This window comes from Girardinichthys multiradiatus, chromosome 11 (genome assembly GCF_021462225.1).
Source record: "Girardinichthys multiradiatus isolate DD_20200921_A chromosome 11, DD_fGirMul_XY1, whole genome shotgun sequence".
NCBI lineage: Eukaryota > Metazoa > Chordata > Actinopteri > Cyprinodontiformes > Goodeidae > Girardinichthys > Girardinichthys multiradiatus.
The window spans coordinates 3,325,001-3,345,185 of record NC_061804.1 but is presented as its reverse complement, the minus strand read 5'-3'; the positions used below and the strand labels follow the sequence as shown (position 1 = coordinate 3,345,185).

Sequence of the window (20,185 nt, the reverse complement as noted above, 5' to 3'; positions counted from 1 at the left end):
CTATGAATATGACTTTTTATGGAAAGTTATTGCTGCGAGAAAACTTAAAATTTGTCACAAGCAAACGTGTGAAAGAGGGTGCTCCGGTCATCTCTTTATTGATCTGTATTCTAAGGTTGATGGGGTGGGATTTTATTGTTTATTTTAAAAGAAAAAAAAAAATGATTTGGGCACGGAAAAAAACTTGCTAACCCCACCCGTCCCCGCGCCGCTACGTGTGCCGGCGTTTAAATGATGCACACCCCACTCTGAATCGACCCGGATGTAGTTCTCGTTCGTGCTGCACGTTGTTCTGCAGCATGAGCAGCAGCCCGTCCTGGTTGTGAGAGCAGATGTCTGTAGAGATGGTGGAGGTGAGATCAGCCGAGCCGCTCCGGCCTGCCGGGATCCTACAACAGAACCGGGTCTTCCTCGACTTCTTCTGGGACCTGGCCAAACCGGACCAGGAGGTCCGGCTGAAGGCGGTGGAGAACCTGATCCAGTACCTGAAAACAGAAAACAAGGTGAGAAACACACAGCATGCCGCTGTTGAAATATAGATATTCTTCACTCTTAAAAACGATCTTTTACTCGTAAAATTCACCATTTATACCTAATGCTGAAACATTAACCCTTAATATAAGTAAACATTAAATTAATTGAAAGGGTCAGTTGACCAGGGTGGTTATAGTCAAGTATATAAAATATATAAACAGGAAAAGATTAAACTCGGTATTATGTCATAGAAAACACAAATAAGTTCAAGCACAACAAACCAGAACGGGTGAAAAAAGTCCAAAAAGAAAAGAGACGTTTTTAGAATAACTGAAAAGTGTGGCAAGTATTTGTGTTCAGCCTCCTTTTCTCTGACACCCCTGAAGGCAGCTGGTTGCTCTGGTAGAAAGAGTCTGTTTTATATCATAGGTTCGCTGCATCATAGCCTGAAAACACCAGCTGCACTTTGAAACAGGGTGGTGGCATCATGATGCTGCGGGAAGGATTTTATTCAGCAGGGGAAAGGGAAGCTGTGTAGAGTGGATGGAGCTTAATATACGCCAGACCTGGTAGAGAAGCTGTCAAAGGGTGTAAAAGACTTGAAACTGGGCCAAAGGTTCGCCTCCCAGCAAGACAACAACCCTAAACTACAGACAGAGCCACAATGAAACGCTTTAGATCAAAGCATATTCAATTAAACTATAATTATCTTAGTTAGAAATATAATAATGGTAGGACCGTATCAACCATGTTAAACAAGATTTAAATCTAAAAACGAAGAAAGGTAAATAAAAGTGGAGAAAAAGTGTTTAATGATGCTCTGCTCCTCTGTGCTGCAGGCTGATGAGCTGGAATACACGTTTAAAAGGCTGGTGGACGGATTGGCCCACACTCGGGAGACAGCCAGACCTGGGTTCAGCCTGGCTCTGGGGCAGGTGAGTGGACTGCAAACCTGATTCACATAGAGCTAAGACAATTATGTTCATTTTCAACTATAAAACTGCTAATAACTGATTTAATAAAACAACAAAAAAAACAACCCATATGCTTCAAGATTTATTTTTGAGTTATGTGAGTGATAAGTCAGCATCATCAGTCAATTTTGACCAGACTGTGTCAAGCGACAAAACTTAAGAAAATGCATCTAATTCTCAGAACTTAGAATAAATGGTCAAACTGTGATCCTGATAAGTTTTTTTCCTTAAGGTGTTAAGTGCCTTTGAAGACGTCTCCCTGCAGAGCATTCTCAACAGGATCAACGAAAAACACAACTTACAGGCTGTAAAAAAGGTGCGTTTTGGTTCATTTAACACAGAAACCTTCATTTAAAGGATATTTAAACACCAAAACCTTGTTTTTGTTCTCTAGAAACTTGCCAGAAATGCAATGTTTGGGAACCTGTTTGGCGTCCTCGCTCTTCATCAGTCAGGACGCCTCGTCAAAGTAAGTTTACTTCTCAGTTTGTCCCTGAAAGGACCAAGTAAGCCCGTGAAGTTTCAGCACTTATTCGTCTTCTGTTGAAAATACACAGAAAAGACCCAATTGTTGAATCATGCATGCATATGTAATAGAACATGTATAAAAGATTTTCTTTAATGTTAGCTTGAAGGCAGGTTGTTAACTGATGTGTGGACAACAGACTCAGTATCAGGAAGGAAAAAGAGCGTTAATTTCTCAAAGATTGGGAAGAGAACAGTGAAAAAGGACAAAGCAATAGTTTAGGATGTGCATCTGTGTCTCTGCAGGAGCCACAGGTGGTGCTGGGATGTGTGCAGCTCCTTCAGACTCTGACCCAGCACAAACAGCACCTGAAGGACCTGCCAAGCAAGACCATGACAGACATCCTCACTGAGGTGACAACAGCACCTTCACATCCTCACCGCTGTAAGCCGTTCACCTCCTGTAAAACGCTCTTTTCTGGGCCCACAGATACCAGAGGAGGTGTTTGAGGAGGTCCTGCTGGGCGCTCTGCAAGCCGACCTGGCGTCGGCCTTCAGGACTCCAGAGCAGCTGCAGCTGCTGCTGGTGGCCCTGCAACGCTTCCCGCAGGCGCTCAAACCCAAGAAGCTCAAGAAGCTGCTCGGCTCCTCCACCATCATCAATGCAGACAACATCCCAAAGTAAGAATGTGCTCCATAACTCATCACAGGGATTTACTAATCCAATGGTGGGGACTGCTGTAGTTTCTTTTTAATGAAGGGTTTGTACAAAGTAATCTTTTAAAAGATGAAAAGAGATCAACCATAACTATCTTTCTGTAAAGTAATCTAGAATACTTTTTTAATTTCAAGATGGCTTGATCAGCTCTGACCGGTAATCAGCTTATAAATGTCAAAAATAAAAACTCATGTTTCTGTTTTGGTCTATAAATGCAGTTTTTGTTCATTCCAAAACTACTGCCTCCATAAAAGAACCTGCAGCCTTTTTTAAGTTTATGTTGAAAGTTGGTTGCATTTGATCGTTAAATTAAAACAGATTAATTCTCGTGTGTTAAAGAAAAGTTGGCCTCAGCAGGCTTGACCACAAAGAAAAACACAGATCTGTATCACTCCATTAGGGTCTCCCTGAATCTCTGAAAAATGCAATTTGAAATTCATCATGTTTTTTAGTTTTTGCTTTTCTATTTGCATCTATAATGTGTTACAACCAGTTGGTGACCTTGCACCCTGTTGTCTCAGCAATGCATTACAGATTTTTTATTTTGTGCTTGAAAAGAAACTAAAGTATCCCAAAATCCTAATTGGCAGGTCAGCCTATTGCAGATTTATTCCCCAGATTAATCAGGTTTATATTCTGATTGTGGACACAATAAAAAGAAATATTTTTGTTTTGTTACTACCTTGGATTGAGACAGTTGTGAAAACCACAACATAAAGGTTACACACACCTGAATAATTATTCAGATTCAATTATTATTATACATTAGAACTTCTTTATAACCCAGTTTATTTGTGAACCCGTAATCCGGTTTTGGATCTTTGTTTTACCCAATATTTGTTTTTAAAGTCTTGACTAGTCTCATCCTTGAGAGACTAGTCAAGGATGGTGTGAAACTGTGTAGCAGAACCATGGCAGACAAGATCTGTTTGTGACATTAAATAATAAAATAAAAAAGACAGTTTATAATAACTAAAACAAGACTAATCTCAAATCTGTTGTCTTAAGGAGGAATTTAGGTCCTTAACTGAACTTGGTTAATGACCCTTGACCAACACATCCCCTTGTGCTTTACTCATCTGTTTGGAAAATTTTCTGTCTGGCAGGTTGGTGGAGGTTTTAAAGATGGCGGCGCGCTCAGTGAAGAAGGAGCTTGTCCTCCCCTCCGTGGCCGTGGACCTGCTGAAGCTCTCTCTGAAGGAAGACAGCTTCCAGCTGTTCTGGAACAAAGCCATCACCGAAGGCATGTTCAAGGAGCCATCCGGACCGACGCAGTGAGTCCGTACCCTGGAGGGAATAACTTGGCAGCTGCTAAACCATCTGTTCTTGTGATGGATTTGCTTTGATATGATGCAGCTGACAAAATGAGGAATTTACTCAAACTAAACAGCTACAAGCAAACATTTAATGTTGTTCACTTCTTATGCAGTTGTAAAGTTTTCGACTCAGGAACCATCAATTTTCCTCTTTTACTGCCTTTTTTTTTTTTTTCAGTCTAATGATGTGTTTTCCTGCGGTCTCTGTGCAGTTACCTGAGCTTCCGTCTGCTGGGCAGCGCCCTACCTTTGCTGTCCTTATCCCAGCTAAAGGAGGTTTTATCCGGAGAGGTGATGATGCACTACGGCGAACACGTAGTTTCAGCTCAGGTCAGTCTACCCGTGCCGCCGCTATGCAGGTTTCAGGTTTCCATTACTGATGAAGGAAGAATAACATACAATATGTTGAAGAAGACCCGTTTGAGACTTTCGCAAGCTATTAAACTTTATTGTACATTCTGTGCTGAACATTTATGGTAAATATCTGAGCTTTGATATCCACAATGGACCGTAAATTAACTTCAAAATAATATCAATTGTGTCTGATAAAAGTCTGGAGTTTTAATATGACAAATGTGCTATAAAGCTGTCATCATATACCTTAAAAATTGTCATATATCGTAGTTCGTTCGTTCGTTCGTCGTCTTCCGCTTATCCGGGACCGGGTCGCGGGGGCAGCAGACTCAGCAGAGACGTCCAGACGTCCCTCTCTCCAGACACCTCCTCCAGCTCCTCCAGGTGGAGCCCAAGGTGTTCCCAGGCCAATCGAGAGACATAGTCCCTCCAGCGTGTCCTGGGCCTCCTCCCGGTGGGACGTACCTGGAACACCTCCCGAGGAAGGCGTCCAGGAGGCATCCGGTATAGATGCCCGAGCCACCTCAACTGGGTCCTCTCAATGTGGAGGAGCAGCGGCTCTACTCCGAGCCCCTCCTGGATGGCCGAGCTCCTCACCCTATCTCTAAGGGAGTGTCCGGCCACCCTACAGAGGAAGCTCATTTCAGCCGCTTGTATCCGTGATCTCGTTCTTTCGGTCATGACCCAAAGTTCATGGCCATAGGTGAGGGTAGGAACGTAGACCGACCAGTAAATTGAGAGCTTTGCTTTTCGGCTCAGCTCTCTCTTCACCACAACGGACCGGCACAGCGCCCCCATTACTGTGGCAGACGCACCGATCCGTCTGTCGATCTCCCGCTCCGTTCTTCCCTCACTCGTGAACAAGACCCCGAGATACTTAAACTCCTCCACTTGAGGCAGGAACTCCCCTCCAACCTGAAGAGGACAAGCCACCCTTTTCCGGTCGAGTACCATGGCCTCGGACTTGGAGGAGCTGATCCTCATCCCAGCCGCTTCACACTCGGCTGCGAACCGCCCCAGTACATGCTGTAGGTCTTGGTTAGAGGGGGCCAGCAGGACCACGTCATCTGCAAAAAGAAGAGATGAAATCCTCTGGTCCCCAAACCAGACCCCCTCTGACCCTTGGCTGCGTCTAGAAATCCTGTCCATAAAAGTTATGAACAGGACCGGTGACAAAGGGCAGCCCTGCTGGAGTCCAACATGCACCGGGAACAGGTCCGACTTAGTGCCGGCAATGCGGACCAAACTCCTGCTCCGCTCGTACAGAGACCGGATGGCCTCTAATAATGGGCCCCCGATTCCATACTCCTGGAGCACCCCCCACAGGGCATCACGAGGGACACAGTCGAATGCTTTCTCCAGGTCCACAAAACACATGTGGACCGGTTGGGCAAACTCCCATGAACCCTCGAGTACCCTGTACCCTGCGTGATGGCAGGATTGAGGAGATCCTCGAAGTACTCCTTCCACCGCCCGATAATGTCCTCAGTCGAGGTCAGTAGTCTCCCACCCCCACTATAAACACTGTTGGCGAAGCACTGCTTCCCCCTCCTGAGGCGCCGGATGGTTTGCCAGAATCGCTTCGAGGCCAACCGGTAGTCCTTCTCCATGGCCTCACCGAACTCTTCCCAGGCCCGTGTTTTTGCCTCTGCCACAGCCCGGGCCGCAGCACGCTTGGCCTCACGGTACCCGTCAGCCACCTCAGGAGTCCCACAAGCCAACCACACCCGATAGGACTCCTTCTTCAGCTTAACAGCATCCCTTACTGCCGGTGTCCACCACCGGGTTCTGGGATTGCCGCCGCGACAGGCACCGCAGACCTTACGGCCGCAGCTATGGGCAGCAGCATCGACAATAGATGCGGAGAACATGGTCCACTCGGACTCTATGTCTCCAACATCCCCCGCGATCTGGTCAAAGCTCTCCCGGAGGTGAGAGTTGAATACATCCCTGGCCGAGGGCTCCGCCAGGCGTTCCCAGCAGACCCTCACTATGCGCTTGGGCCTGCCAAGTCTGACTGGCTTTCTCCTCCTCCAGCGGATCCAACTCACCACCAGGTGGTGATCAATGGACAGCTCAGCCCCTCTCTTCACCCGAGTGTCCAAAACATGCGGCCGAAGGTCTGATGATACGACAACAAAGTCGATCATCAACCTCCTGCCTAGGGTGTCCTGGTGCCAAGTGCACTGATGGACACCCTTATGTTTGAACATGGTGTTCATTATGGACAATCCGTGACTAGCACAGAAGTCCAATAACAAAGCACCACTCGGATTCAGATCGGGGAGGCCATTCCTCCCGATCACACCTCTCCAGGTGTCACTGTCGTTCCCCACGTGGGCGTTGAAGTCCCCCAGCAGAATAATGGAGTCCCCGGGAGGGGCACTATCCAGCACCCCCGACAGGGACGCCAAGAAGGCCGGGTACTCCGCACTACCACTCGGCCCGTAGGCTGAAATGATAGTCAGAGACGTCTCCCCAACCCGAAGGCGCAGGGATACGACCCTCTCATCCACTGGGGTAAACCCCAACACGAGACAGCTGAGCTGGGGGGCAAGACAGCTGAGCTGGGGGGTATATATATATATATCGTAGTTAATGGTGCAAATTCTGACATAGCTGCTTGTTTTTGTCCTACATTAGACTTAGATTTAATTTAATTTTAAATAGATTTACAGTAGCAACCATTGTTGTAGCTTTAAAGCATTTTTGGGTCTGAATGAATAATAGATGAGATTTAAGTGGCTAAACAAATAGAATATTTTCAAATCATGGTAATCAAATCAAAATTTGAAACAAATAGCATATCCTGCAGATATACATTGCGGATGCTTTAAGCTGAATAGATCCAAGAGCTGAACTGCCAGATGATCTGTTGAAGTAGCTTAACTGAAGCTGAAAGACTAATTAATGAGCATAACTTGGCAAAAATATCACCTCAGTTTTAGCTGTGATAAGTAACAAATGCACAACTTTACTACAACCTTTTAATAATAATTTCGGCTAGCACAAGCTACTATGCTAAAAGCATCTTATTTTAACATGGTACTAAACATAATGTACAATTTTAAAGTTAGCTAATATGCTAGCATTAGCTGATATTCTACCAATATCAGTTTAGCTTATGTTACAATAACAAAAATGATGTCCTGTGCTAATAGGGTTGCCAACTCCTTGATAAATAACTAAGGGACACCTCCTCATAGGGCCGTCCAACTCCACTGTCTGCACCTCTACCGGCCTGGTGATTCTTTTCACCCTTTTTCTTTGTGTGAAATGACTTTGACTCAAACCCAAATTTAATTCGATGCATGTTTTTGACTGATACAAATATCCATGGAGAAACAATTATTCAGCGATTTATAAAATCATTTATTCTTTTTGCAAAATACAATTACTAGACAAAAATCTTTCTAAAATAAATAAACCACTATTGAAAAGACCTCCGTCCTGCTTAACTTAAAACAATATAAAAAAGCATAACAGTATAATGCAAAACATTTTCGTAATAGTGCATTTAGTGCAAACAAAAAGTCTGTAGAAAAGTTGTAAACATAAACACTTGTGCCTTAAAGGCCATGACTGTACAGGTGTAGTGAAAAAAATATCGAACTAGTGAACTAAAACCTGCAGGACTGAATTATGTAGAAACAACCTATTTTTTCCATTTATATTTCATTTGAGGTCTTTCTGCTGCAAGGAGTTGTTTGCTTTTCAGGACTACCGAGAAAACTCTGAGCAGAACATTTCATTATTAGACTGACAATTAGCTCACTTCTCATTAATTCAGTAGAACCTCACATCAGTCCACTTATTATCTATCTATCTATCCGTCCGTCCTTCCATCCATCCATCCGTCCTTCCATCCATCCATCCGTCCGTCCTTCCATCCATCCATCCGTCCATCCATCCATCCGTCCGTCCTTCCATCCATCCGTCCGTCCTTCCATCCATCCGTCCGTCCGTCCATCCATCCATCCATCCATCCGTCCGTCCGTCCTTCCATCCATCCATCCATCCATCCATCTAAAAGATTGCAGGGAAGTCAGGATACTAGCATGGAAAAATAAATAAATAGTGACCTTACATTTTTGCACAGAAAAGTTGCCCGTATGTAAGCCATAAAAAATGTTTTAATTAGTTGTCAGGGAGGCTGACTGGCAAAATGAAATATGTAAAGTTCTTGCTGGTTATTAATGGCTTCACAAAACTACGTTATCCCCGTCTACTAACTCTCACAAACAGCTGATGATCAGAATCCATGATTTCTCTCCCTCAGAAACCGGACCGTTTCAAACTGGCCCCGGAAATGGACGCCTACGTGTCGGACTTCCTGCAGGGATGTCGGGACCCTGATAAACAGCTGGCGGTCGTGGTGAGCTTCTCCTCGCTGACCAACAATGGTTACCCCGTGGTGCCGTCAGTGTGGAGGGTGGTGCAGCACCTGGAACCCTCGGCTCTGCAGAGCTACGTGAAATGGCTCAAAGGGATGTTCCTGCAGCCTCAGACGGACCAGCTGCTGGATTTCAGCACCCGCAAGCAGAAAGACAAGCAGGAGGGCAAAGAACAGTACGCTTTTACTCAAACATAAATCTGTTAGATAAAATCTCTGTTCTCGTGTTGACTCTGATGTTCTCTCCCTCAGGAAAGAGAGCCCCATATTCCGCCTGAGGAAGTGGATTGTCTCTCGACTCGCCTCAATCATTGACAACCATCAGGTGAAGAAACAGGAGGATCTTAGCATGGACGTTGCCAGGTGAGACCTGCTTCTTAGCCAGCAAAGTTCAAGTCCTCTGCAGAACAGAAGAGAGGTCTCCAGTGTTGTTTTATCTCTTTTCCAGGTTTGTCTTTTTCCACGCTTTCTTCAGCACCAAGAAGGCGGCTACCTCCGACATCGCAGAGACAAGCGGGAAACTTTCTGTCCCACTGGATGATAAAACCAGAGGAGTGCTCGTTAATTCATTCTTTGGGTTAGAACTTTTTTTTTTTTTCAACATTTATTAGAATAAAGTTGCCTTTATTTATCCCAGCACTTTTTGTTTCTATGAAACTACCAAGGATAATAAACTAACCTTGTTTAGGAGTAACCTCGGGGAGAGTTTTTGAGTTAAAAAAACATGCCTCGTCCCTCAAAGTTTGTATGTAGGCTGTAATGCAACCTCCACAACATGAGGAAAGCATACATTATGCAATCATGTAAAAGGAGCAGGTCATACATGTAATTTGACCATTTGCGGGTCATAAACCATGCCTGAAGGCTGACAGAAAAGAAAAAGGACACCTCAGCTTTCCGAATTACACGTAGGCAGAGCGCTGTATTTAATAACATCCTAAATCAGCTGATAACACATAAAATCAGCTGTTCAGAGACACAAACATTTTCCCCAAAACGCACAAAACAAAACCACCATGAAACAACCTGTTTGGTTCAGACATTTATTGACGGTCCTTAAGCGAACCAGCGTCTGCAGGAGGAGGGAGCAGGCAGAGAGCAGCTGCCCGTAATCAGACTGGCTGCATCGGACCAAACGGGAGGACATGCCGCTGAATCTGCGGAGCACGAATATGCAATATCCAACCTAAAACTAACTTCAAAAGGTCAAAAGTCAGCGGTTTTGTGCTTTTAAGTCCTTGTCCTCGTTATTGCCATGGATAAGATAACAACTTCCTCATAAAGCCCAAAGTTGTAACTTCTTCAGGCAAAGTTTGGAGCTTCACCATCCAGACAGCAGCGTCTCTCCACTCTGGTTCTCCTGCCACCCCTTAACATCAGAACCCCTGAGCCTTATTTTATAAGTTCTGGCTGGGCTGTGGTCCAGATAATTATCCCAGTGGATCATTTTAGACATAAAAAACATAAGACATTCTTATCATTCACACAGATTTATGTGAAATGTAACACATTAACGTCAATAGCAGCACAGCGCTCTACACTCATGGCTGGAGGCGGGGCTTCAGCCACCATAGCTTCAGCCGTCGGTGGGTCAGTGGTAACGCAACTGTTACCGTAGCGAGTAGAGCGAAACCGACCGGTGCAGAGTCGCGCCGACTAAAACGAGCCAGTGCGAAAGGGCCAATAGTCCCCAGGTTTTGTGCGGGTTATGCACCTTCTGCAAAAAAAAAATTATATTTAAATTTGAACAAAATACTCCAGTTCTACTGAAAAGGTTGCATATCTATAGCTGCTGAAACAAATTGGTGTCATGTTAATGTCCCACTAAAACATCTGCTGCTCTAAACAAGAATCCTGAAATAGAAACTGTATATAAAGCATGAATGCGTGGCTTTTACATACCGTACCAACCTGTGTATTAGGTCGCAGTTCTTTACAGTATTATCGCTTTTACAGATTAAGGTGACACAAAATTTTCAGTATATTGTGCAGCCCTTGTTTCAGCAATATTATGTAAGTCCAGATGTATATCACAATAATGTTAAATATTCTAAAAACATATTCAGAAAACACACAAATTCCACTTTGGACATAAAACAGCAACATTCAATGACAGCAGCTACCAAACCAAGTAAAATTAACATATTGTAAGTGAAAAATATATAATGAAGCTTAAATTAAAAAAATAAAGTGCCGCGTTACAGTATTCCTGAATTATTCGCATTGTGAATAATTATTTGGAGTTTGGAACTTTGGGATAGAAGCTGTAAAGCAATAAATGTCGTATTCTACCTTTTTAAATACAATAAAACAGAGAATGAACCAAAATAAAGAAGTGTGTAGATCCAAAAATGTTCATGAATACAAATAACAGTAAAAAAAAAAAAAATATACACTCACTGCCAGTAATTATCCCTCCAAAAAAGGAATTGGAAAAAATAGATTTTAGAGAGACGGACGTATTTGAAAACTGAATCTCTCTGAAATCATGTTTCAGTTATGAAACAGTGGAAGTATTAAACCGTTTCTTTCATGTAAGATAAGTCTGATCATCCCCACGGTGACAGACATTTGTACTGTTTTTGGTAGATGAGAGAAAGATAATAAGCAACTTAAAAATGACAACTGAAATTTTGCTTCTGGGGGAAAAAATTAGATGTATATGAATTTAAAAAACACCTTCCACATGACTGACACCACAGAGTTATCTAAAAAAAAAAATGCATAATACGTTACAAAATAATAAACTATAATAATTAGACTCAAAATTTAAAAATAATAAATATATTGGGGTGGTTTCTATAACCCAAAAGGTGGAAAGACATGTATTTAATATAATTTGTTTCTCTGCGTTCCTTTTTAGTAATGATGGAAATATTGTTCCAAATAAAAGTGCCTTTTTTGCCTTGATGGATTATAACAATTAACCAGTCTTTCTGAATATAACCGGGTAAAAGGTCCAAAGAAAAATTGCTCAACACCAGTTTAAAAGACTGTAAATAAGTCTGGCTCCAGTGCAGAGGAATGTCAGGATTTGATTTATGAATAATTAGTGAAGAAATCTTGAAACCCAAGCTGTTTGGGTATACAGTATAGTCTCACTGTGGGAAATCAGAGCAGCACACTGGTCATTTTCACACAACATGGTGTGATGCCCTGGTTTCCCTGCTTTGGTCGCCTTTGTTTTTCCCCCTCTTGCAGCAGATCGTTAAAGACCTAGCTCAACCTTTTACAACATATTATACATTAACAATCATCCATACAGGGCTTTTCACCACTGATTTGTACCATTACTGGTCTCACATTTAACAGTTACTTCGTTAAATAAACAAAGTCAGAAAACAAAGCCTTGTTTGAGTCTTTTTGTGGCCATTTTTGAGCCAAATTTGTGACAAGGGTCAGACTAGCCTCAGGTGACTTTAACTGAGGCGTACAACGTCTCTGCAGAGAGAGTAGAGTCTTGTTTCTGTCAAAAGAAAGAAGGTGTTCATCCTTGTGTGTCCCTGTCTGCTGCTGTCTGTCCTCCATCCAGACTCCTCATGTCCATGCACCACATGCCACCGAGCGACGACAGCACGGCCGTCAGTCAGAAGCGATCACTCGGTGTAACGTCAGACGGCACCATGTGGATCTACCACCTGGTCCAGTACGCCCAGCTCCTGCTCGGCCATCCCAAACATGTCCAAAGCATCCAGCCTTTCAGTGCCGAACAGAAACAAGCCTGGGACGGGTAGGGGAGAGCAGAATCATGTATTATTCGACATGTCCGCTCACTTACTGTTTGAAAGAAATGTTATATTTGCTTGTTCTTAGGATGCTGGTGTCTGTGGCCAATCTGAAGAAAAAGGCTAAGAAAGGCGCGACTGCGGAGAGCGGCGCGTTCCAGCAGCTCTTCCTGCTGGTCGGCATGCATCTCTTCAAGGTAAAAGCAGCTAGTTGAGGCTTACTGCAACTTTGTTCTGCTTTGAGAGTCCAGAGGTTTCATTTGAAGTACTCTGTTCTGAAGGCTCCGGATGAGCTGTTGGACATCATGAAGGACCTGCAGAGCTGCATGGACAAAGCCCAGGAGAAGAAAGCCAAGAAGAAGAAGAAACAACAAGGTGAGGCTTTGTTATTCTGATGCATGTTTTCAAAGGCGCCCAATATGTATAACTGAGACCTGAAGAATACAATGTTACTCTGACTGTAACATGAACCTGTTGCAGCCACAGAGCAGCAGGAGGAGGAGGAGGAGCCAGAGTGGGTGGAGGTGATGGTGGACATACTACTGTCCCTGCTGTCCCAGCAGAGCCGACACATCAGGCAGGTCTGCAGGACGGTCTTCTCCTCCATCTGCCCCCACGTTACTGCAGCAGCACTCACCGCCATCTTAGACGTGAGTGATCAGTCCAAACTGGATTTAAAACTGTAAATCTTCCGGGGTAAAGATCTGATTTTTTTTTTTCATATTGGAGTAATTTCACTAACAATTTATTGGTATTATTCTTTTCTGTCACCCTCAGCTGAAGCATGTTGCCTTTTTATTACTTGTGACTTTTTTGGAAGAAGTTACTCACTTTTTCCATAAAAGAAATCAGAATTAAAAGGCCAAAGTTAACTGTAATTCTGAGTTGTATTTTCATTTACATGGTAGATTATATTTATTTTCTGTGCGTGTAAAGCGAATTCAGCAAAAAAAACACATTATTCAAGTGTGCAAAATAGATTCTTCGCTCAACTATAGTAGAAAAAGACGAGGCATCATTCCAGTAATGTTTTACAGACTTTATAGATACAGCACCACCCCCATTTAAGAAAGATTCATGTTTTTTGCAGAAATTAGGGAAAACAGTCAAAAATGCATAAATATGTATATGTCGAGGATCACTTTCTGTTGTATTCATGTACAATGTATAAAAAACTAGAGGTGCACCGATCAGTAAGGTTTTTTTTAATGCTTTGACCTGCAGCTACCAGCTTGACCAATCTCAGTCCATTTTAATTCATTGTAAAGGCTGTAGTATATGAAGATCAGGACCAGCATTCAGAAGATTTTTTCTAGTCTCATTAATCAGTAATCATTAATATTTATATTACAAGCAGAGGCGACGTAACAGTTACTGTAAAACATGTTTTTACTTGATTAGAACAAAGATAAAATGATTAGATCGTTCATATTAATAGTCTTCATAGCATTCAGCTCTGTTAGCACTGATGGCATCACTAAAACTGCACCTTTCTATTTCCTTACCTTAATCGTGAGGTTTCCAAGCAGCTTCCAACATTCCTTTTGACCTTTTACAGAAGTTAAAAGGTCAAAAGGAATAAACAGGGACTTGACTGTACTCCGCTCAGCCTTCCTGTTATCTGCTGAAAGTCTTGCTCTCTCTCGCAGCCCGAATGAACCACAGACATGTCTCTGCATGTCCTACTGAAGGATTTCTTTTTAAGTAGCTTATTGGGTCTCTGTGCATCTTCTGATTGTGTTTTTTTTAACATTTCACTAATGCTGAAAATGACAAACGTTTTGCTTTTTTCATTTAGTAACAACCTCTACCCCAAAGAGTGTTGTTGTTCCAGTGACCTGGCAGTGCTTAGTTTTGGTGCATTCACTGATCAGAAAAACATTGTGATTTTGAGTTTTTGATCGTCTTGTCACTAGTTAGGGCCAATTAAACTAAAAATCACTCGGTTCCGATCACCAGCCAGATTTCTCCAAGTACCTCTTTTTAAAACACCAAAATCATTGCAAGACTGATGGTAGAAAATTAAGGGGAACATTGCTTAAAATGAAATCTTTCATTATGTTTCAACAGTTTTTTACTGAACTGGAGTTTCATGAATAGAGCAAATCCTTATATACAAGAAATATTTTATTGCAGTCTTATTTTTCACCACTAGATGTCACTAATTTCCCCCAGTCGAAACAATAAAATAAACTAGAGAAGAAGGTGTAACTTTTTACAATTTTGCAATCCAACCTACAAACTTTAACGTTTTCAGGAATTGTTATTGGGTTTTTCTGACAGGTCTTGGACCCAGACAAGGAAGATGAGGAGGACGGCGCTGTAGTTGTCACTGACGATGGAGACAAAACACAGAAGAAGAACCTGAAGGATGATGATGACGAGGAACAAGACGAAGACATGGAGGTTACGGAATTTCCTCTTACTCTTTGCTCTTTTGTAGTTTCACATTTTACGCATTTAGACTAAACTTTAGACCGGACTTTTATAAATATTTTGTGATTAGGATGACGAGTTTGACAAGTCGGATAATGATTCTGGCGAGGAGGAAGCAATGGAGGAGAATGAGGAGGAGGAAGAAGATGAAGAGATGGAGGAGGGAGAGGTGGACCAAAATTTTCGCTTGGAGCTGATGAAGGTCCTGCAGCAGCAGAACGCTCTGGTGGGTGATCTCCTGGTTCCACTGTAGCATAAATTAAGTGTCTGAGTAGTGGCTCCTAAACCTTTTTAGCTTATTTCAGTTATAATAATATTCTGCTTATTTAGGCCACCGAGGAAAACGCCAGCAGCGATGAAGATCTGGATGATGAAGCCATGATGAAGCTCGATAAGAGCCTGTCAGCGCTGTTCTCGGAACAGAAGAAGAAGGTCCAGGCAAAGAAAGATGAGAAGACGAAGCTGCAGAAGGAGAGGGTTCTGGTCCGAGACTTTAAGATTAAGGTACCTTACCTTCAGGGTTTTAACGGTCAGATATCGATCATGCTTCATGCTGCCCAGGACATGTTCAGATAGGAAGGAAATTCATCAGCAGTCATTTCTCCATTTTAGGTGTTGGATCTGGTTGAGGTGTTCGTGGCCCGGCAGGCTGGCAGCCCTCTCATTCTGGGTTTAGTGGAGCCTCTGCTGAACATTATCGACAGAGGAATGAGCTCCGGGAGTGACCAGCAGGAGCAGGACTTCCTCCGGAGGGCTGCAGATATCTTCAGGTAGGAACCAGCTCACCTGGGTTTTTGATCTCATGCCTGTTTGTTGTTTTTTTGGTCTGTCGACCCATCTGTCCAAATGTCTGCCCATCTATCCATCCGTTTATCATCACTCATCCATACGTTCCTCCATCTGTCCAATTGTCTATCACCAAATCCATTCAATTCCTTCAACTATCCATCCATTCATCCATCCAATTGTTCATTAATCTTTTAAAAAAGTTGGAAAGAAGAACGTAGATAAACATGGAAAATATAAGCAATAAGATGAGCTGAAAACTGGTTAATTTGACATAAATCCCCTAACATTAAAACTTTATCATTTTAAGTAGTATTGAAATTATATGATGGAATTATGAAGGTTTTCTATAAAGAAACATTTTTATAAAAAAATATAAAATTTCATTCATCATGTAGGGTTCTCTGGCGTTTTAGATCCAGGTCAAATTGGTGGGAGGGTCAAAGCTGCTGTGATTATAATAAATTTATAGTTGCTGGTGATGCACTTCCCTAAGCTTTTATGTGAAACATTCGTGGTGTTATAATTTATCAATCCGCTAATTAATTTGAACTTTTTCTTTATAGATTTGTGCAATGTTCTCTCTTTCCCAGGAATCATTTGTGCAGGTCCAAAGTTTACTGCAGGACCGCCGGTGACAGGCAGGGGGAGCTCCACGACCTGCTGGACAAACTGATGAGTAAAGCCCAGAAGCTGTCGGACTCCTCTGTGTGTCTCTACTACTTCAGGTATGAGGTCACTGTTTGAAGACGGGGCCGAGCAGGAAATGATGCGGAGCCTTCTCACGTGTCTCTGTGTTTGTGAGCGCCCCTTAGGGAAGAGCAAAGCTCGCTGATACAGACAGAAAGCAGGTTTTCTACCTGATTGTGTGAATTCATTGCTGATGCTGTGTTTCCTTTCAGTGCGTCTCTTTATGTGGTGAAAGTGCTGCGTGGAGCTCTACCTGCTGAGACCAAAGAAGAGCTGACAGCTGACGGAGCAGCAGCAGCAGTAAATGATGTATGTTTACACACTTTGACCTCACCATAGAGGGCTGCTGTGTTTAGATTCTAGCGGGAGCAGGAGAAAACGGGAAGGAAAGGAATCACAAGGTTCTTTCTCCAACTGTATGCAAAACTGATCACCCTAAATTCAGATGATTTACCTGGCAGCAGATGTTTGCTGCCGACTCCTTCCAGGTCTGTTTCTTTATTGGGATCGGGTCAGGATTGTCCTGGATAACTCAACCTCCTTTTGTCCTTCGTGTCTTGGCACATATGTGTTTTGCCTCTTAGTCATATTGCTGCCTTTTTAATTCTAGTTTTCTTAGTCCTTACAAGAATACATTATTCATGCATATTTCGCCTTGTACGGGTAGCTTGCATAAGATTTTGATATGAAGCAGGTCTCCAAGAGAGAACTGAACGGGGAAGCAAAATCCCATGGCTGTCAGTGCATTCTGGCTTGTAAAATTCTTTTGATTATATTTACAACAGATTGCAAAATAAAGCAAGTATTTAATTATTGAAATCACTGGGCAGGTTTTGCTTTTAGATGTTTACAGCACTCTTCAGATTTATTAGATGTCCCTTACCCTAAAATAAATGCATTTTTTAAATTGCAAAAGAAATCTAGGTAAAAAATAATTTTAAACAAAACACCAGTTGCACAGTTATGACCCCTGCTTTTATTACTTTGTATACACCGCTTTTACTGATAGGACAGTCTTAGTCTTGTATAACATTTCATAAAGTTGGAGCATGCAGAGAAAGGGGTTTTTGACAATTTTTCATTGGGTCCTCGGTCCTATTCTGTGCTTTGTTCTTGCCAGCACAGCCCACAGGTTTCCTTTAGAGACTGAGATGTCCTTGGAAGAAGGTTGTTTTGGTGTCTGATGAACCATTTCTGTGTTTTAAATCATACTCATGCTGAAACATCCATTTATGACCCATTTTCTGATTTTATGATGCCATGCGTTCTAACAAGGTTCCCAGGGTCTTGGAGAGAGAAACAGGCCCACAGCATCACAGATAATCCACCATACTTAACAGTGATGAAATGCTCATACTCATCCTTTGTTTCACATCAAACCCACCTGTTTGTTATAAGTGTTTGTTGTTGAAAGTTAAAGTCCCAGCAGAATTTGTCAAACTCAACATGTTTGTGATGGTAGGGGAGAAAAGGCATGTACAAAGCATCTAACTGTTGCTATGGAGACTTACTGACTCTAAGATACCACTATCTATGACTTTATTAATGGGAATCATTAGGGATGGCAGCAACTGTGCTAGAAGCGATTGTGTAGCAACATATTATTTCTTAAAATTGGATTTTGGTGCCCCTCCCCCCAATTGAATAGATGTACTCTTTCGAAAGTTTTGTGTCATTATGCGAATTCAATAAAAGATGTTTATTTTCAAGCTTTTACACATTTGCATTCGGGGAGGAGGCTATAAATGAGGAGAATGCTATACATCACATGTACTGTGAAAATAATAAGGAAATTAACGGATTATTCAACTCAATATAAACTGTATAACTGAGAACAGAAACACAGAACTGCCTCTGCCTCACACACACGGGCGTTTTCACAGTGACTTCACAGCTGGAGGACGACACTGGTGTCAGATATCTTCAAAAAGTGTTTGAAATTAATTCAAAAGAATCTCATGAAAGGGGATCCTGACATCTTTCTGGCTTTAAAAGAAAACTGTCTCCAACATTTTCAGATAATTAGCTTATTATGAGCTCAAGCTGGCAGCTTTTACTTTCCCAGGATTTTAAGTAAACTGTATGTTTCCACAACAATGAAGCAAATATGAAAGTATTAAAAAGAAAACAGTTTTTTAAATATATATGTACAATTAACTACTGATTTGTCCTTTAAAGTATAACGAGGCCGCATTATTTAGGCTTTTGAATAAATTTGATATTATTAAACAGTAAATTTATTGTCAGAATGTAAAAGTCATCTAGATTCATCAAACTCAGACTATTTATTCCTGTTAATTTTGACAGTTATGCCTTATAGCTAAAAAAGATGTCAAATTCATTTTAAATGTTCTATCTTGGCCATGTTATGACCTACACAGTCATGAAGATGATGGAGACTTGTCCAGGAGGCAGTCATTGAAACCTTCCACAAGGGAGTAAGATGTTTTATTAATGGAACGTTTAGTGGAAGGAAAAAATGTGGTAGAAATGGCCAGAAAAGGATTGTGAAGCAAAGCCTTTTTTAAGAATTTGGAGCCACCACACAGAGATGTGTCTAGAACATGGGCTACAACAGCTCCTTGCATTAAGCCACTCCTGAACCAGACGGTCATATTCCTCTTAGCAGAAGGAAGGACTGGATTCAGTCTGAAATCATCTTTTCAGATAAAAGTAAATTTGGTATTCTAGTTGAAGAACAAGGTTCCAGAGTCAGATGATGTCATTGAAGTTTATTAAGAAGCACCTGCAGCTCATAGATAGTCAGAAAATCTGCAGTGAATGTTCTTACCATCTGGTACATTAAAAGAAATCTAACTTACAAGTAAAAACGTAGTAGAAATAGAAGTTTCAGTGAGAACAGCTCTGACAGACAGGAACAAGATGGTTAGTGTACAGCAGAGAAACAGAGCAGAGCGGCACGTCTGATGGATTTTTTTCTCCCCTTATGTCATTTTATCCTGTCATAAGAGGGACGAGAGCCAGCAGGAGGAATTTCAGGACTCAAAAGCAGCTAAATAGAAGACTGGCTTGACTTGTCATCATTTGAAGTGTGTTCTCTTCCTGCCAACTTCTCAGAAAAAAGTCTGAACCCTCATGCCTGTCTCATCTTGTGTTTGACAACAGCCCAAGTTTATGGGGAACGTAGATGTGGATCGGGTGTCGCGCCTCTTCAGAGAGGCTCTGATCTCCTTCATGAGCCGAAGGAAGAGTCCTCTGACCTCTCAGATGTTCAGCGACTTGTTCACCAGATTTCCCGTGAGTCCAGGCGCACATTTTACCTGTGGTCTCTGTAAGACGATAAATGACACTTAACTCCGATGATTTATGCAGGTTTTATGTGTGAACCTCCTGGATACAGCTGTGCAGCACATCACGTCAGGAGTCCGAGAACATCAGCAGGTAAAATCCTTTGGCAGTAGTAGGTAGAAATGAAGCCAAAAGCTTGACCATGGCCTAAACAATTCAATTTGTATTCACACTGAGCAAAATCACATAAGGGTGAATAAATTGAAGTATTTGATCACAAGAAACATAACTCTGCTGCTTAATTGGATGTTTAAGCTCTTGAGGCATTGCACCATATGGCTTTAACCTCAGTCAGTCAGTCAGTCATTTTCTACCGCTTATTCCATAGTGGGTCACGGGAGAGCTGGTGCCTATCTCCAGCAGTCTGGGCGAAAGGCAGGCTTTAACCTTTAAAGGACAATTATGTACTTATTATCTGCAAATCCAATGAAAACATGAGTCCACAAATGTTTGTTTGGGCTTTGCAGCCTTTTCCCCCCTAGAAAGCAGCTCACCCATATCTCTGAGATTTAAATACATTTCTTCTTTAGCAGCTGGGAGCTGCA

General features: G+C 42.3%; 1 protein-coding gene across 1 annotated transcript in view; it reads left to right on the top strand.

The window, feature by feature from the left end:
• Window positions 1-260: 260 nt before the first annotated feature.
• mybbp1a (MYB binding protein (P160) 1a) overlaps window positions 261-20,185 on the top strand; it is a 26,363-nt gene continuing 6,438 nt past the window's right edge. Inside the window, exons 1-23 of the mRNA XM_047379363.1 lie at window positions 261-503; window positions 1,314-1,409; window positions 1,681-1,764; window positions 1,843-1,917; window positions 2,220-2,327; window positions 2,404-2,594; window positions 3,738-3,905; window positions 4,160-4,277; window positions 8,581-8,870; window positions 8,947-9,057; window positions 9,143-9,271; window positions 12,227-12,424; window positions 12,508-12,616; window positions 12,701-12,794; window positions 12,900-13,069; window positions 14,703-14,825; window positions 14,926-15,081; window positions 15,186-15,359; window positions 15,468-15,625; window positions 16,235-16,369; window positions 16,544-16,640; window positions 19,458-19,589; window positions 19,665-19,733. Of these exons, the coding sequence (XP_047235319.1) occupies window positions 333-503; window positions 1,314-1,409; window positions 1,681-1,764; window positions 1,843-1,917; window positions 2,220-2,327; window positions 2,404-2,594; window positions 3,738-3,905; window positions 4,160-4,277; window positions 8,581-8,870; window positions 8,947-9,057; window positions 9,143-9,271; window positions 12,227-12,424; window positions 12,508-12,616; window positions 12,701-12,794; window positions 12,900-13,069; window positions 14,703-14,825; window positions 14,926-15,081; window positions 15,186-15,359; window positions 15,468-15,625; window positions 16,235-16,369; window positions 16,544-16,640; window positions 19,458-19,589; window positions 19,665-19,733 (3,156 nt within the window). The 5' untranslated portion in view covers window positions 261-332. The remainder of the gene's footprint in view (window positions 504-1,313; window positions 1,410-1,680; window positions 1,765-1,842; window positions 1,918-2,219; window positions 2,328-2,403; window positions 2,595-3,737; window positions 3,906-4,159; window positions 4,278-8,580; window positions 8,871-8,946; window positions 9,058-9,142; window positions 9,272-12,226; window positions 12,425-12,507; window positions 12,617-12,700; window positions 12,795-12,899; window positions 13,070-14,702; window positions 14,826-14,925; window positions 15,082-15,185; window positions 15,360-15,467; window positions 15,626-16,234; window positions 16,370-16,543; window positions 16,641-19,457; window positions 19,590-19,664; window positions 19,734-20,185) is intronic.